At 43.2% G+C, this 17,518-nt stretch overlaps 1 protein-coding gene across 1 annotated transcript in view; it reads left to right on the top strand.

Moving 5' to 3' along the window:
* Positions 1-17,518, top strand: part of ARHGEF28 (Rho guanine nucleotide exchange factor 28) — a 137,199-nt gene that overhangs the window by 65,714 nt on the left and 53,967 nt on the right. Inside the window, 4 exon segments of the mRNA XM_017350622.4 lie at positions 3,050-3,297; positions 10,580-10,702; positions 12,219-12,336; positions 15,751-16,005. Of these exon segments, the coding sequence (XP_017206111.3) occupies positions 3,050-3,297; positions 10,580-10,702; positions 12,219-12,336; positions 15,751-16,005 (744 nt within the window).

The following is a 17,518-nucleotide window of genomic DNA, read 5'->3' as shown; positions in this document are numbered from 1 at the left end:
CCCACATGGAATGCCGGCATCCCAGGCGGCAGCTTTACCTGCCGCACTACAGCACCAGCCCCTAGTGGGAGTGACTTTGGAAAGGAAGATGTATGTCCCAAGCTAGCTAGCTAACTATATGTGTGTGTGCGTGTGTGTATGTGTGTGTGTATATATATATATATACACACATATATAAATATATACACATACATATATATATATATATAAAAGCGAATCTGTGTATTATACTATCAGTTTTCATGATTGGCCTCTCAATTTCATAGACTGTTAAAATGTAACCCGTTCGGGATGAGTTCTGACACACAGCATGGCCCTGGCTGTGAGACAGGCTCGTTCCCCGGGTGTGACCCTTCGCCCTCTCCTCTTCTTCATTTCCCTCTTAAAGACAAGGAAATCATTCCTATCTTTGGGGTCATGATGGGCTGATGGATTAATGGATTAAATTAAATGACAGAGGTAAGTTTTAGCTCAGAGCAGGAACTAAGAACATGGTAGGATATAGTAATTATAGTCAGTGATTCCCGATTGAGACTTTTTGTTTATGGTAAACCAGTAAGTAAAGCTCTGTTCAGACTTAGGTGCTCTTCGTGGCTGATATTGTAGGCTCTTTCCCCAAACATGCAGTAAGTTTGAAAGTATTCATTAATGCGCACTTGATCGCAGTCAAAAGGCCGAGAAGCAATTTTCATTAATATAGAACTTCTGATGTTCCCCCAAATTGTGATTTATTGTTTTCTGTCAAGATGCATTTTAAAATGGAGCAATAATGCATGTCCCGTAGACGTCATCCTCTCACAGCACGCTCTCCAGTGATTTTCAGGGTATGTAGGAGCTTCAGAAGCCTTTATAGATATGGAATTAGCTGATGTTGATTTTGGTGTCAAAATGTTTAAGTTCATTCATATGAGAAGTTTCAAATATTTCATAAAAATGCATACTATGAAAATCCCAAGGGTGAATTTAAATTTTTTGGGCCAGGATACACTATCTCTTAATTCCATTGACCACAACTTTTGAAATATTCTCTTGTTCTCAGAGTTGTACCACTGTCAAGGACTAACTCATTCCAGAACATTTGTGTCACTGCGAAAGAAACCCTGTACTCATTATGTCCTGTCCCCCATACCCCCTCCCTCTGGCAACCACAAATCCACTTTCTGTCTCTTTGAATTTGCCTACTCCAGACATTTCACATAAATGGTTCCATATATGGTCTTTTGTGACTGGCTTCTGTCACCTAGCGAAGTGTTGTCCAGGTTTATCTTTGTTGGAATCTGTATTGGTGTTCCATTCCTTTTTATGGCTGACTAATACTCCATTTTGTTTTTCCAGTCATTGGTTGATGTAGGTTTTGAGTTGTTTGTGCATTTGGGGTTGTTTGGTAACTGTATGTTTGACTTAGAGAGGAAATGCCAGAGTGTTTTCTAGAGTAGCTACACCATGTTACACTCCCACCAGCATTGTAGAAGGGCTCCAGTTCCTCCTCACCAACATTTGTTTATCGTCCCTCTTTTTTATTGGAATTATACTGGTGTGTGAATGGGTGCCTCAATCCCTAATGGCTAATAATGTGCCTTTTTTCATGTGCATATTGACCATTATCTCTTTGGGGAGATATTTAGCCAAATCCTTTGCCCATTTTTGAATTTTTAAAAATTTTAATAGACACATAAAAATTGTACATATTTATGAGGTACCATGTGGTATTCTGATACATGTACACACTGTGTAATGTCCAATCAGGGTAAACATATCTATATCCTCAAACATTTAACATTTGTTTGTCAGGAAAACATTCAAAACCCTAGCGTCTAGTTTTTGTTTTAGAGAGAAATTGACAGTACATTGACATTGTAGTCACTCCACTGTGCACTTGAACCCCAGAACTTTTTACTCCTATCTAAAAATAACTAAGTACTCATCAAACTTTCCCCATCCTCACTCCTCCCAGAAGATCTAAACAGACATTTCTCAAAGGAAGACATAAAGTGGCCAGCAGGTATGTGAAACAGTGCTCAGGGAAATGCAAATCAAAACTCTAATGAGATACCCCCTTATCTCAGTTATATTGGTAATTATCAAAAAGAGGAAAGATAGAGGTCGGCGTTGTGGTGTACTGGGTAAAGCTGCTGCCTGTGATGCCAGCCTCCCATATGAGCATCGGTTTGTGTCCTGGCTGCTCACTTCCAATTCAGCTCTCTGCTAATGGCCTGGGAAAAGCAGTGGAAGGTGGTCTAAGTATTTGGTCCCCTTACATCCATGTGGGAGACCCGGATGAAGTTCTTGGCTTCTTGTGGCCATTTGGAGGAGTGAACCAGGAGGTGGAAGATCTCTCTCTCTCTGTCTCCCTCTCTCTCTCTTTCTCTCTCCCTCCCTCCCTCCTTGTAACTCTTTCAAATAAATATATCTTTTAAAAATACAGAGAAAAGATAACAAGTGATAGTGAGAATGTAGGGAAACATGAGCCCTTGTAGGAATGTAAATCAGTGTAGCCATTATGGAAAAAAGTATGGAAACTGGTACCTAATCCAACAATCCCACCAGTGGGTGTGTGTCCAAGAGAATTGAGACGAATCTGTCAAAGAGACACCGGCACTCCCATGTCTATTGCAGCACTGTTCACAATAGCCAAGAAGTGGAAACAACCACAGTGTCCACCCACTGATGAATGGATAAAGAAAATGTGGTTTGTAGCATCATAGAATGCTACTTGGCCATAAAAAGGACAACATACTGTTATTCAAAACAACAAGGGTGCAGCTGGCAGTCATGTTGAATGAAATAAGCCAAACACAAAAAGACAAGTTTGCACATGGTCTCAGTCATGTATGGACTCCATTAAATGATACAGGTAAGTTCTTAGCTCCTGTGGAGTCTACAGAAAGTGAGCTCATGGAAATTAAATATTGGGTTGCTTTTAATTGTTGAATTGTAAGAGTTTTTACAATTTTACTGGTAGGTAGGGAGGTAGATGGTAGTTTGCATTGATGGAGATCATGTGTCTCGTAAATCTTGTTTAAAACACGTTTCTGCTGCCATGTTTCAGAGCTGATGCAAACGGAAATGCATCACATCCAGACCCTGTGCATCATGTCTGAGGTCTTCAGGAAGGGCATGAAGGAGGAGCTGCAGCTGGACCACAGCACCGTGGACAAGATCTTCCCCTGCTTGGATGAGCTGCTTGAGATCCACCGGCACTTCTTCTACAGTATGAAGGAGCGAAGGCAGGAGTCCTGTGCTGGCAATGAAAAGAATTTTATCATCAGCCGAATTGGAGATATTCTGGTGCAACAGGTAAGAAGGATTCATTTTAAAGCCTCTGACCTCCAAAGCTTGAAAGGGTTGCCAAACTCTCCACAGGGTTGAAAGCCTGTGAAGAAATGGAATTTGTTTCAGTATGGTGATTACCAGGTGGGTTTGGTTGGTGTCTGTTTATTGGACATTGGTTTGTATGATGGATCCAATGACGGGCTTCTCTGTCACAGCACTTGGCTGATCCTTCCAGGCCTCTCTGCTCCACCAGGGGTCACGAGCATGATCCCTGTGTGAAGTTTCTACTTAGTCTTTATGATTTGATGAGATCTCTGATAACGTGGCTCCCCCAGTGGGCCTGTGCTAGTCTCACCAATGTCTCCAGGATAAATACTGGCTCATGTTAGAAGAGGGAGGCAAATTGCTTGGATTAAAGCCCTAGAGTGGATGCCTGTGGGATAAGAGAAGCAAGGGTCACTAAGAAAAGGCACTTTTTAAAAGTGCTTGGGATATTTGAGCCATCAGCAAGAATGGACTGGACCACCCTCCTGATAAAGCCACCACATCAGCACCTGCTGTTGACAGTGGGCATTGGCCCCAGGATCCGTCTGAAGGGGCTCCTCAGGAAACAAGCCAATGGAGACGTTAGGTAACATGTATTCAGGGACTCTGATGAGGCAGATAATTTTTGAGTTCTTTGTGTGCATTACATCATTTAACCTTTACAATCTCATGAGGTAGATGTTATCTTTCCCTTCATACAGATACAAAAAATGGCCCATAGAGAAGGAAATGACCTTCTCAAATTCATATATCTCCTAGGTGACATAATCAGGATTTGAATCAGAATCTGCTCTTTGATCAGCACCAGCCAGGACTAAGATGTCTTGAGCCATCCATGGTGACATTCTAGAGAAGTGTTTAACCTCATAAGTCCCAATCAGTTAGGGAATCCTATTTTGTTACTACACATTTCAGAATCTAGAACAGATACGAGATAACAGAAATAAAACAGTCACCTGCAGTCCTTGGGGAAAGGTGTGGAGATCCATCCATAGTTAACTGTGGTGTGGCTTTCCTTAGGCAGAGCTGAAAATACCATCTTCCCCCCAAATACAATTCTTTTTAAAGATGTATTTATTTGAAAAGTGGAGTTACAGAGAGAGGAAGAGACATACACACACACACACACACACACACAGAGAGAGAGAAAATCTTCCATTCGCTGGTTCAATCCCCAGATGTCCCAGAAGCCAGGGCTGGGCCAGGCAAAAGCCAGGAGCCAGGAGCTTCTCCCAGATCTCCCATGTAGGTGCAGGGGCCCAAGGACTTGAGCTGTCTTCCACTGTTTTCCCATGTGCATTATCAGGGAGCTGGATTGGAAGTGGAGCAGCTGGGATTCGAACTGGTGCCCATATGGGATGCCAGCTTCACAGGTGACTTTACTCGCTATGCCACAAGGCCAGCCCCCAAAATATGAATTTTTCAAGTATATTTACCCTGCCAGTGCTGGAGTTCAGCTGTTGGCCTTTTGGCTAAAAACCAGAGAGTTAAGTTTGCTGGTATAAATATGCTTAAACACAGATATTTCTAATGCCCAAAAACAAAGCTTAAGATTTATTGCCCAACAGTTGCTCCTACATGTTGAACAATGTAGAAATCCACATTTTAAAGAATATTTTAAAATCAAACAGATATCTGCGTTGCAGATTAAAGTCTAAGCTTGTTCTGGCCTTATAATTTACCTCAAACCTATGGTGCAAGTTAATTGACTATAAGGTATTTGCAAGACAGTTGAATAAAAATGTCTAAGTGAATTTGTGAATACATTCAAACATAAAATGCAAGATATTTATTCGGTCATTTGAGATTATGTGCATCTCTTTCCTTGCTCTAAATGACCATGACTTCACTGTGTTTTGATTCTAATTGCTTAAGCCAGTTTCATTGTTAAGTTGCTTTCACAGTTAACAGCAATTGCACATCTTGTCACTTCTCTGGAGAAGTCCAGGACCTATACTGAGAGCAAGGTTTGGGAAGTGGTCTTTTGGATGAAGCATAACCCCTTTCCCTTTCATCGAAAGGATCCTTGGTATTCAGAGAAGAGGAGTTAAGTCTGCTTTTATGTTCTGGTTGTTGACCAAGTTTCGTGGGTATGGAAAGGTGTCCCTCTAAAATTTTTTAATTTCCTGAGGATTAAATTGGCAAAATCTTGAGACAGTGGACATGGGCATGGTGCTTTTGGGAACAAAGGAAGAGACAAAGCTGGTTACAGATTATGAAAGGGGAGTTTGAGTGAATCCCACACTCTACTGAGTCAACATGATTTCAGGAAGTTGGGCTGGACTATGTTATAGTTTGGTCATTGGGAATTCTTGGTGTTGGTGAGAAATTGTGAATATGGGAATGTGGTTAGGATAAACTATGGCAGTTCCTCAGAAAACTAAAAATACATCTACCCGATGACCCAACTACCTCACTCTTGGGAATATATCCAAAGGAAATGAAATCAGCCTATGAAAGAGTTGCCTGCACTTCTAGGTTAATAACAGCTCAATTCACAACAGCAAAGATATGGAATCAACCTAGATGTTCATCAACTGACAGCTGGATGAAGAAAAGGTGATATATATCCATGATGGAATATTACTCAGCATTAAAAAAGGATGAAATCCTGACATTTGCAACAAAATGGATGCAACTGTAGATCAGTGTGCTAAGTGAAATAAGCCAGATACAGAATGATAAAATCATGTTTGATTTGTGGAAGTTAATATATAGGAGAGAATAAAAATTGGGCAGATGTGATATCATTTGGTATTTAGTTATAAATACTATAGCATGTGGATGGCAGGGTACTCCTTTCCCCACATCATGGTCATTGTCATGAGTCCCTCACTCTGTAATAGTAACATCTCTGCTTTCAAGAAAAAAATAGCATATATGTGTGTAATGTCTACATTTTAAGTGAATGTGACAAAAGGTTGAAAAATTGTAAAATCATAATTTTTAAATGTTAAAAACAAGGTGAAGTACACAGATGCAAAATTAGAATATGATCCTTTCTGCTATAACAACAAGATTTTCTTGGAATATTGGTCTCTCTTAATAAGCCCTTTATTTACCTTTAGTCTTAAGTTGTATTTTATCAAAATAATTTCTGGTGCTTCATGTTGTCTTTATTATGATCTTTGTTCAGAAGAAAATGAATCGTCTACGATCTGAGGGTTTTGATCTTCAGCTAAGTAACTTTCTCTATTTGTCTTTGAAATTTTATTGGCACTTTGGTTAAATAGATAACTATGGTTTCACAGTGAAAAATTTTTAAAATGCAAAAAAAACCCAAAAAAACTCAGTAGTTGAGAAGTTTCCAGAAAAGTACAAGAGGCTTCAAAACATTCATGGAAAACATGTATTATGAAAAAAACCTATGTATGAATTTCAAATGTTTCTTGGTTTTTTTGGGTACCAAAATAAATATCTTTTTTTTTAAAAGATTTTTTTATTTATTTGAGAGGTAGAGTTACAGACAGGAAGAGGAAGAGACAGAGAGAAAGGTCTTCCTTCTGTTGGTTCACTCCCCAAATGGCCACCTTGGCCAGCGCTGCACCAATCCGAACTCAGGAGCCAGATGCTTCTGCCTGGTCTCCTATGCGGGTGCAGGGGCCCAAGGACCTGGGGCATCCTCCACTGCCCTCCCGGGCCACAGCAGAGAGCTGGACTGGAAGAGGAGCAGCTGGGACTAAAACTGGTGCCTATATGGGATACTGGCACCACAGGTGGAGGATTAACCTACTGTGCCATGGCGCTGGCCCCAATCAACATCTTTTAATTCCATTTCTTTACATGTACTTTTTATATAAAGATGTGCACACAGAAAAAGCTAATATAGTATACTGTTAATAAATGATGAGTTTAAGTTTTGAGGTGGGGGGGGGAGCCAAAATCCAATAATTTCCAACCTCAGGGATGTACGTAGGGATCACCTGAAGCTTGTTATAAATGAAGACTCCGTGTTCCAGCACCCACTGGTTTTACTCTTGTAGGATCTGGGATTTGGAAAATTTAAATTTTTTTCATGTTTTAAATTATTTTCCCTCTGATGGGAACATCTAGTAAAACTATAATATAGGCCGGGGCCGTGGCTCACTAGGCTAATCCTCCACCTTGCGGCGCCGGCACACCAGGTTCTAGTCCCGGTCGGGGCGCCGGATTCTTTCCCGGTTGCCCCTCTTCCAGGCCAGCTCTCTGCTGTGGCCAGGGAGTGCAGTGGAGGATGGCCCAAGTGCTTGGGCCCTGCACCCCATGGGAGACCAGGAGAAGCACCTGGCTCCTGCCATAGGATCAGCGCAGTGTGCCGGCCGCAGCGCGCCGGCCGCGGTGGCCATTAGAGGGTGAACCAACGGCAAAAGGAAGACCTTTCTCTCTCTCTCTCTCTCTCACTGTCCACTCTGCCTGTCAAAAAAAAAAAAACCAACTATAATATAATATCACAACCAGGATGCTGGCATTGATATAGTCACAAGAAATATTCTGTGGCCATTCTCCCTGACCTGTGGCAACCCGCTAATCTGTTCTCATTTCTATAATTTTGTCATTTCAATAACATTATGGAAATGGGAACTACACACCTAAAATATTGTTTGGATTGGCTTTTTTTTTTTTTCCGTTTGGCATGATTCTTTCACGACTTATCCAGGCTGTTGTATTTATCAGTGATTCATTGCTTTTTACTGCTGAATAGTATTCCATATGATGGACATACCACAGTTTGTCTCATCATTTACTTGTGTAAGGTCATGTTGTTTCTAGTTTGGGGCTGTTATAAATAAAGCTGCTATAAACATTCATTTGCAGATACTGGTGCAAACCTAAGTTTTCATTTTGCTGGGATATATGCCTAGGAATGTGATTTCTAGGTGTATAGTAGTTGCATGTTTAGTTTTGTAAGAAACTGTCAACTGGTTTCTGAAGTAGTTAAACCATTTTACATTTCCATCAACAGTCTCTCTGCTTCCATACCAGCATGTGGCATTATTACTGTTTCTGATTTTGGCTATTCTGAGAGGTGTAAATCTTATTGTGATTTAAATTGTGTTTTCCTAATGGCTAATGATGGTATATTTTCATGTGCTTATTTGTCATTAGTATAATATTTTCAGTAAAACATCTGTTCACATCTTTGCCAGTTTTCTAATTGGATTGTTTTCTTATTGTTGAAAATGGAGTTGCCTTCCATATTATAGATATTAGCTTTTGTCAGATAAGTGGTTTGCCAATATTTTCTCTGACTATTTAACTTGTATTCTCATTCTCTGATTTTGATGAAATACAGTTCATCATTTTTTCCATTTAAGGATCTTGTCTTCGGTTTCATGTCTAAGAACTGTTTGTATAGCCATAGATGCCAGAGTTCATCCTTTTTTTTTTCTAAAATATTTACAATTTTATGTTTTACATTTAAGTTTAGCTACTGTTTTGAGTTAATTTTTGTATGTGAGACTTTAAGTTGATGTTTTATTGTTGTTGTTGAAAATCCTTCCTCTATTGAATTGCTTTTGCACTTTTCTCAAAAATCACTTGGACATATGGGTTCTGCGGATCGTAACTGTAGCAACACAATACATCTGGAAATTGGAAGCTTGAGTTCTTCTATTTTGTGAATCTTTTTCAAAATTGTTTTAGCTATTCTGGTTCCTTTTATTTTTCATATAATTTCTGGAATACTCTTGGCTGTATTTACAAAAAGCTTACTGGAGTTTTGATAAGAATTGTACTAGGCCGGCGCCGCGGCTCACTAGGCTAATCCTCCGCCTAGCGGCGCTGGCACACCGGGTTCTAGTCCCGGTCGGGGCGCCGGATTCTGTCCCGGTTGCCCCTCTTCCAGGCCAGCTCTCTGCTGTGGCCAGGGAGTGCAGTGGAAGATGGCCCAAGTCCTTGGGCCCTGCACCCCATGGGAGACCAGGAAAAGCACCTGGCTCCTGGCTCCTGCCATCAGATCAGCGTGGTGCGCCGGCCGCAGTGCGCTGGCCGCGGCGGCCATTGGAGGGTGAACCAACGGCAAAAGGAAGACCTTTCTCTCTGTCTCTCTCTCTCACTGTCCACTCTGCCTGTCAAAAAATAAAAAATAATAAAAAAAATAAAAAAAAAGAATTGTACTACACATGTGTATCAGTTTGAAGAGAATTAACTTCTTTGCTGTGTTGAGTCTTCCAGTCCAGCAACTTGGTATTTATTTACATGTGTCATTTCCTTCATTGGCCTTGTATTGTTTTTGGCACACAAATCTCATCCTGTATGTGTTTTTCAGATTTGTACCCATGTGGATTTTTTAGTGATTTTAGGTAATCCGAGGATCATTTTTGAGACGTGCTGTCTTCAAGCACAAAACAGACTCTGAGTGAGGATGAAAAGGCTAGAAATGGTGATGGACATTTCACTTCTCAAGGGGAGGAGGATGTGTTCTGGTTTCTGTTGCAATGATCTTGAAAACGTTGGCATTCCAGACACTGAGCTAATTCTTCCTATAGCAGCTTATGATTCTAAGTGGGTTCCTGTGTAGATTTTTCTATAGTTCAGGCTTATTGTAACATCCAGTCCACATTTCTGCTTTCCTTTATCAGTTAATAAATTGGCATTTTGGTTGTCATTCCTTCTCATCTCAGCTGTTAGTAGCTTGCCTGTCCATCTGTTTGTGATGTGTGGACAGAAATCAAATTCTCTGGCGAGGACCAAGTTCATGGACGTGGTCAACAGCTGATGTAAATGCCAACAGGTGATTTGTAGGAGAGGACAAAGCTCTCCAAGGTCCCCAAATGTTGTTGCATACCCTTCCTTTAATCTGTAAAAGTACAAAAACTAAAAATAGGAATGATAAAGTTGCAGAAAAACTAAAAAATTGATAGAACAACACCAAGTGCCTTCCAACTTGCAATATGATAATTACATTAATTCACTGTAATATTGACTTGATCAGGTTACGTTGCCCCTTACTGCTGAACTACTTCCTTTGTTTTAAGACATTTTATTGAAATACTTTATACAGACCAAAAAATGCATATAAATATACAGATAAATAAGTTCTTTGTTCTCTGGTCAACACCCAAATTAAGAACAAAATATTACTAGTACCCCAAGAGTAATCTAATTTAAATTGTAATTTAATTTAAAAAGCGTCTGGGAAAGAGAAGCCATTGCATTCAGAAATTCCGTGATGCTTATTTGCGAAGAATACTTTGAAATATATGAAAATCGCATGTTCTTTTCTGTGTTTGGAACTTACTAAACTTATAAGTCTTTATTGAAATGTTGTCATTGTTCTCAGTTTTCAGAAGAGAACGCAAGCAAAATGAAGAAAATATATGGAGAATTCTGTAGCCATCACAAAGAGGCCGTTAGCCTCTTCAAAGAGCTCCAGCAGAATAAGAAGTTTCAGAATTTTATTAAGGCAAGTGTTTCCCAACGTTATTGCCAAGCGGTTGGCCCGTCTGGGGAACAGTTAGTTCATGCTTGTGTCTTACAGGAGTTAAGCAGATGCTTAACTCCAGGTGCTGTTTTGCAGGGAAAGGAGAAGAAAGTGATAGGCTTTGTGGCAAACAGGGAAAATATCTTCATCTGTGTTAGTAAAATATTTTTCCCAGCACATTTCCTTCTCTGTCTTATATCTGTGAGGGCATGTCCTCCAAACTTCTGGGGATATTTGCAGTATTCTGGGAAACTGTTCCATGCCTTGACAAGTTATAGAAGAGAAAAACCAGAATAAAAATAAACACAGATCCCACTCAAGCCCTGCTCAATTAGTTCAAAGCAAATCCTCAGCATCATATAATTTTATCCACAATAGGTGATGTATCTTTAAGAAATTACAGCAACATTGTCATACTTTAAAATTAGCAATAATTCCTTGATATTTTCATATTTCCCTGATTATCTCATCAAACTTGATTGTTTAAATTGGGATCCAATCAGGGCTCACATATTGTATGTGGAGACTTTATCTCTTAATTTTAATTTTAATATTCTCCTTCTAATTTATTTATTGAAGAAATTTAATCAATAAAGCATCCTGTGTTCTGAATTTTTGCCTTCAATTTTTAGAATGCCACCAGATTTTCTTCCCTCTTTTCCCATGTATGTGTGAGAAGGTGAATGCTTAAGGGATACTTGGAGATTTTTAGAAAAATGCTTGGCTGGCGCCGCGGCTCACTAGGCTAATCCTCCGCCTTGCGGCGCCAGCACACCAGGTTCTAATCCCGGTCGGGGCGCCGGATTCTGTCCCGGTTGCCCCTTTTCCAGGCCAGCTCTCTGCTGTGGCCAGGGAGTGCAGTGGAGGATGGCCCAGGTGCTTGGGCCCTGCACCCCATGGGAGACCAGGAGAAGTACCTGGCTCCTGCCATCGGATCATCGCGGTGCGCCAGCCGCAGCACGCCAGCCATGGCGGCCATTGGAGGGTGAACCAACGGCAAAGGAAGACCTTTCTCTCTGTCTCTCTCACTGTCTACTCTGCCTGTCAAAAAAAAAAAAATGCTGCTCTGATGAGAGGAATCTTTAAGTGTTATAATGGGTAATAAAGAGTGTGGAGGAAGACACACATGCACACGCAATAAACTGCAAAATCGTGTTCAAAATCTAACTTTGATTTCGAATTATTTTTCAAAAATTTTTGCTATCTACATATCCTGGCACTTAGGAGTGGGAACTTATTCCCCATGGGAATTAAACACAAATACATTCAAGAGTAACTTGAAGCTTCCTGAAACCTTAGAGAGGCTGGGGTATTGAAATTAGTGACAACGTATACAATTTAGTGACTGCACATCACATTTTTAATTCCTGGTGATGGATTTGATGTTACATCTGAATAGAATGATCCTGTTGCTGGTGATTCCTGTCATTAAATTCGCACCTAAACAGTCAATCCAGGTAGATTTGTGTATATCAAAATGTCTCTGCGTATTTTTCAGCTGTGGAACAGTAACCTGCTGGCTCGACGCCGCGGAGTTCCAGAATGCATTCTGCTGGTTACTCAGCGCATCACCAAGTACCCTGTGTTGGTGGAAAGGATTCTGCAGTACACAAAGGGTGAGTGACGGCTTCTGGGACAAACGCTTGGAGGTTAAACTTAGCTGTAAGTGCTTATGGCTTCTAATTCCTGAAGGTTTTCATTATGGGGAAACTGGTAAAGCCTTAGAATTTATTTTGAGGACTTCTCTTTTATGACGCAGCGTGGTTAATAATCTGAAGTCCTACAAGTGATCTCGAGCCTGGCAGGCTTCTTCATACCTCGACTCTGCTTTGGCCTCTCCTTCTGCCCTGGATCCAGACCTCCTTAACACATCTTCTTCCTCCTCTTCCTCTTAGCCTCCCAGCCGTCTAGTGAAGCGAGATGCCACTGATCATGTCACCAGATGTCAGCCCCTGAGCAGTAGGTTGCTAGATTGAGAACGATTGTGTGAAGGAGCTGTGACTTTGTCAGTTCCTGAAGTTCTGAGGAGTCACATCCGAGTACCTTTTCAGAGGCTACTAAAGCACCAGCTGGCCTGTGAGCCCCTTGGGACCTCTGTAGGCCCCGTGTGTCTCTGGCTCACAGCTGGATTTCGATGTCTAGTGCAGTGGCTGATACAGAAGGCTGTGAAAAAGTAAATACTGATCAGTGCAGAGACTGGAGAAATAAAAATACCTACCCCTCAAACTAGCGTATTGCGCTTTCATAAGTTATGATTCGGGTGGTCGTGGCATTTTACCAACAAGGGCTTGGGTTGGGATTGTGTGACCTTGTGTGGGCATCGAATCTGCTTGCCCCTGCCACTCAGCAGTTCAAGTCCATCACCTGAGCCTTGGTTTTCTCTTGAAATCATTGTGAGAATTAAGTGAGGATATCTCAGAGCAGGACCTCCTACAAACTCGGTGCCCTGGGTGGGAGCTGGTTTTATTGCTTCATTGCTATCAGTTGACTTAGAAACAATTAGCATAGTAATGAGATTCTCAGTGCTCCTCTAACATCTTTCCCTTTCTTGGAAGGGGTGTGCGTGAGTAGACACACAATGAATTCTTTCCATTTCTTTAGTCACACTTAGAACCAAGTTCAGGCATGAATGGTAACATCTATTCCTTATGTTCCATTTTTTAAAAGATTTACTTAGGGGCTGGTGCTGTGGCATAGCCAGGAAAGCCACTGCCTGTAGTGCCATCATTGCATATGGGCGCTGAGAAGATGGCCCAAGTGCTTGGGGTCCTGAACCCATGTGAGAGACCTGGCTTCCGATTGGCTTAGCTCCGGCTGTTGTGGCCATTTGGGGAGTGACCAGTGGGTGGAAGACCTCTCTCTCTCTCTCTCTCTCCCTCTCTCCCCCTCCCTCCCTCCCTCCTTCCATTCCTCTCTCTCTCTCCCCCTCCCTCCCTCCTTCCCTCCCTCTCTCTCTCTCCCTCTCTCCCCCTACCTCTCCCTCCCTCCCTCTCTCTCCCCTCCCCCTCCCTCTCTCCCCCTCCCTCCCTCTCTCTCTCTCCCTCTCTCTCCCTCCCTCTCTCCCTCCCTCTCTCTCTCTCCCTCTCTCCCTCCCTCTCTCTCTCCCTCTCCTCTCTCTCCCCCTCCCTCCCTCTCCCTCTCTCCCCCTCCCCCTCCCCCTCCCAGTCTGTAACTCTGCCTCTCAAATAAAAGGCAGAGAGAGAGAGAGATCTTGCATCTGCTCATTCACTCCCTAAGTGGCAACCACAACTGGGGCTGGGCCAGGCTGAAGCCAGGAGTCAAGTACTCCATCCTGTTCTACCACATGGGTGGTAGGAGTCCAAGCACTTGGGCCATCCTCTGCCTCCTTCCCCTTAGCAGAGAGCTGAATTAAAAGCAGCCAGGACTCAAACTGGCACTCATATGAGATGCCGGCATCTCAGGTGGTAGCTTAACCCACTGTGTCACCATGCTGGTCCCCTTATGTCTCATTTTTATTGTGCCCTACAATTAGCAACAAAATTTGAACAGAAATAGAAAACCATAAATTTTGTTGTCAGCAAAAGAATTTAAATAAAATTAAGCCTTTTCAGCCTGTTTGTGTTCTCTTTCTTAAGCTTACTGCAATGCTTCAAGGACTGAGAATCTGTCGAGTTGCATTAGCTAGCTAGCACTATTCCAGGAGCCAGCCCAGCCCATGCCGTGTTCCTGGGAACAGCACCACTGATTGTGGACTGAACATCTGGACGGATGAGGGTGACGTGCGGCTCCTCAGGGGCAGTCAGCATGGCGGCTGGATGACGCCCCCTCCTTTGGCCAGGCCTTCCTGGTGGTGGGCCCCTGCCTGGGCTCCGGGGACACTGGCTCCCATGAGGGTGGGGGCAGTGCTCCGCACACCTCATTCCCCTGATCTGGGGACTTGGCTTACACGCAGATTCTGAGTCAGTAGGTCTGGGGCAGAGGCCTAGGCAGGCATTTCTAACCACTCCCAGGTGAGGCCGATGCTGCTACACTTAAAGTAGCACAGCCTTCCAAGGCGGTCATTTGTCCCCAAAGGTCAAAGGACTTGGAGCCTTTTCTTGGTTTTAGCTATCACCTTGTAACCCAACTTTGATTTTCTCTTTCCTGTGGATGAGATGTTTTTTGTATAAAAGAACTTTTTATTTATTTATTTATTTGGAGAAGAGGGGTTTAGTGGAAGTCAGGTGCGGTATAGTGGTGGGTGTACTCTTTGCCAACAGGAAGAATAAAGATCCGCCCTGTGAAGGCGGATGCCAGGATCGGTCCCTGATAAAACACTGTCTGCTGAAGACAGTTAGACCCTGGGAGTGTTTAGAGCTTTTGGAGGACTTGCTCTCAGCTACTCGGCTGCCATTTCCAAGTGTTTGTTTCTGCAGCTCTGGGCTCTTGAGAAACTTCAGCTTTGCTGCCAGTTTTGCTTCCTTCCCTCTCCTTCCAGCACCTTCTGACCTCCTGAAACATCACCTTTCACTCCAGGCGCTTCAGTAAGTCTCAGCTGGGTAGTCGGTATCATCAAATCCAGAAAACCGCGAGTATTTTGCTAAGATCGTCTAGAGAGAAGAGCAGGTGCCAGCGTTTTAAAGAGTGACGACAGGGATCGCTGGTTGCTTGATTTGTTGGCATGAGTCGATTGACTTATGCACTGGGCTCGGCCTTGCAGCAGGGTGAAGTTCTCAGGAGTGTGGCGTGAGGATGGCTTGAGCCCCCGTGTCTGAGAAGGGGAAGGGAAGCCCACGCTAGCAAAAAGCACATTTCCTGCCGTGGGGACACTCAGATCCCTCCCTGGAACACACTCGCCATGTTGTTAGCCAAAGCAAGCATTTTCTAGCCAAATCATGTAATGGTTCTTTTCTCGGGGCGGGGCGGGGGGATGCAGAGGGGTGGTATCGTGTTTGAATTAATACAACAGTTTTCTTCCGGGATTCGCGCTTGGATGCCACATTTATATGGAAAAGCTAAGGGAAAAACAATGTTGCTCCCTAGCACTCTGGCTTGTCATCTGGAGCTCTTCTTTCCTTTTTCCCAAGCAGAAAGGACTGAAGAACACAGAGACCTGTGCAGAGCTCTGTCCTTGATTAAAGACATGCTGGCAGCTGTGGACCTGAAAGTCAACGAGTATGAGAAAAACCAAAAGTGGCTGGAGATCCTCAGTAAGATTGAAAACAAAACATGCACGAAGCTCAAGAATGGCGATGTGTTCAGGAAGCAGGCGTTGGTGAGCCAAGAAAGGACCCTCTTGCACGACGGCCTCGTGTACTGGAAGACCGCCACCGGCCGCTTCAAAGGTACCGGGGCCCCGCCAGGCCGAGCCTCCCTCGGGCACACACACGACACCTTCAGCAGAGCACAGGCCACAGCAGCTGAGAGTTCTGTTGGTCTTTGGCCTGGAAATATGGGACGGGCAGATGTGGTGTGTCGAGAGCAAGGCAGCGCTCTCACACCCACGGGCTGCTAGGTGCCCAGGGCAGCCTGGGGTGGTCAGGCCATCCAGGCAGAGGTGAAACCAGCTCTGGAAGTCACCTTTGTTACTGAGTAACCGAGTGCAGCCAGGCATGTGCTGGTGCTGGTGTGAGTCACTCTTCCTCGGTGCTGCCGTTGGCAGACAGCACTGGCCTGGCTCTACTGATCTGGCTAGAGTCTAAAGCCATGCATTCGACTGCTTAAAAAATTAATTTATTTGAAAGTCAGAGTTACGGGGGATGGAGGGGTTGGGAATAGAGAGACAGAGAGAGAGAGAGATAGAGAGATAGATAGGTATCATGAGAGAATGTTCCACCTATCAATTCACTCTCCAGGTTGCTGCAATGGCTTTTACTGGGCCAGGCCAGAGCCAGGAGCCAGGAGCTTCATCCGGGTCTCCCATACAAGTGGTGGGGACCAAGCACTTGGGCCATCTTCCACTGCTTTCTAAGGCCATTAGCAGGGAACCATATTGGAAGTGGAGCAGCCAGGACAGGAACCAGTGCCCATATAGGATGTGGGCGTCACAGGTGGCAGCCTTACCTGTTACGCCACAGTGCCGGCCCCTGTGTTCCAACTCTTAACGACTGACTGTATGTATACTAGTACCTTTCCTGACCTAGACTTTCTGACCTTGACCACACACTATGATCATCTTTAGAACTTAAACAAATTCTCAAACTGATGCTCAAATCTCCTCCCCAAGATTCTGATTTTACTGGTTTGGGGATGAGTCTGCTGTGTGACCATGGGCTTGCTCTACTTTTTTCTAGTTCTTTATCTTAAGAACCTCCCTAGGTAAGCATGAGTGAAAAAGGTTGCTACGTTCTAGTTACTCAAAGACTAGTCCTCTTTGGAGGGTGATCCCTCTTTGGTGGAAGTTGCGGCTAATGTCTGAAATGGGATTTGTTGTTGACAACTAGCATTGTTGAGGTAAATAAGTCACAATCACAATCTGTCATTCCTCTTGCTCCATTTACTCTTTATTCGTTTGAAATCAATTGTTGGTGACCTTGCGGTTGTAGTGAGGATTTTATGTGAACAATCTGTAAGGGAGGATGGGATTTCAACCCTCACTCGGATCTCGATGAACAAAACAGCACATTTCTATATATGTGGGGTCTCCAGAAGAGTCCATGGAGAATGTGTAGTATGAAAGAACTGTGCGTGGATTTCAAAAAATGGTTGCACTAAAATAAACTTACCTGTGAATCCTATTTTTCAAAGAACTTTTTGAAGTAATTGATGTCCTCTTATGTTTTGTTATGTGTAATTAACTTTTTCCCTTAAGGTAAGGGTTTGCTCACTTTTGTTCGACCCTTCTTTTTTTTATTGGAC

Source organism: Oryctolagus cuniculus, chromosome 14, assembly GCF_051225735.1.
Source record: "Oryctolagus cuniculus isolate XC-2025 breed Fujian yellow rabbit chromosome 14, ASM5122573v1, whole genome shotgun sequence".
Lineage (NCBI taxonomy): Eukaryota > Metazoa > Chordata > Mammalia > Lagomorpha > Leporidae > Oryctolagus > Oryctolagus cuniculus.
The sequence above is the reverse complement of the archived record's forward strand: the minus strand, read 5'-3'. Positions and strand labels throughout refer to the sequence as shown.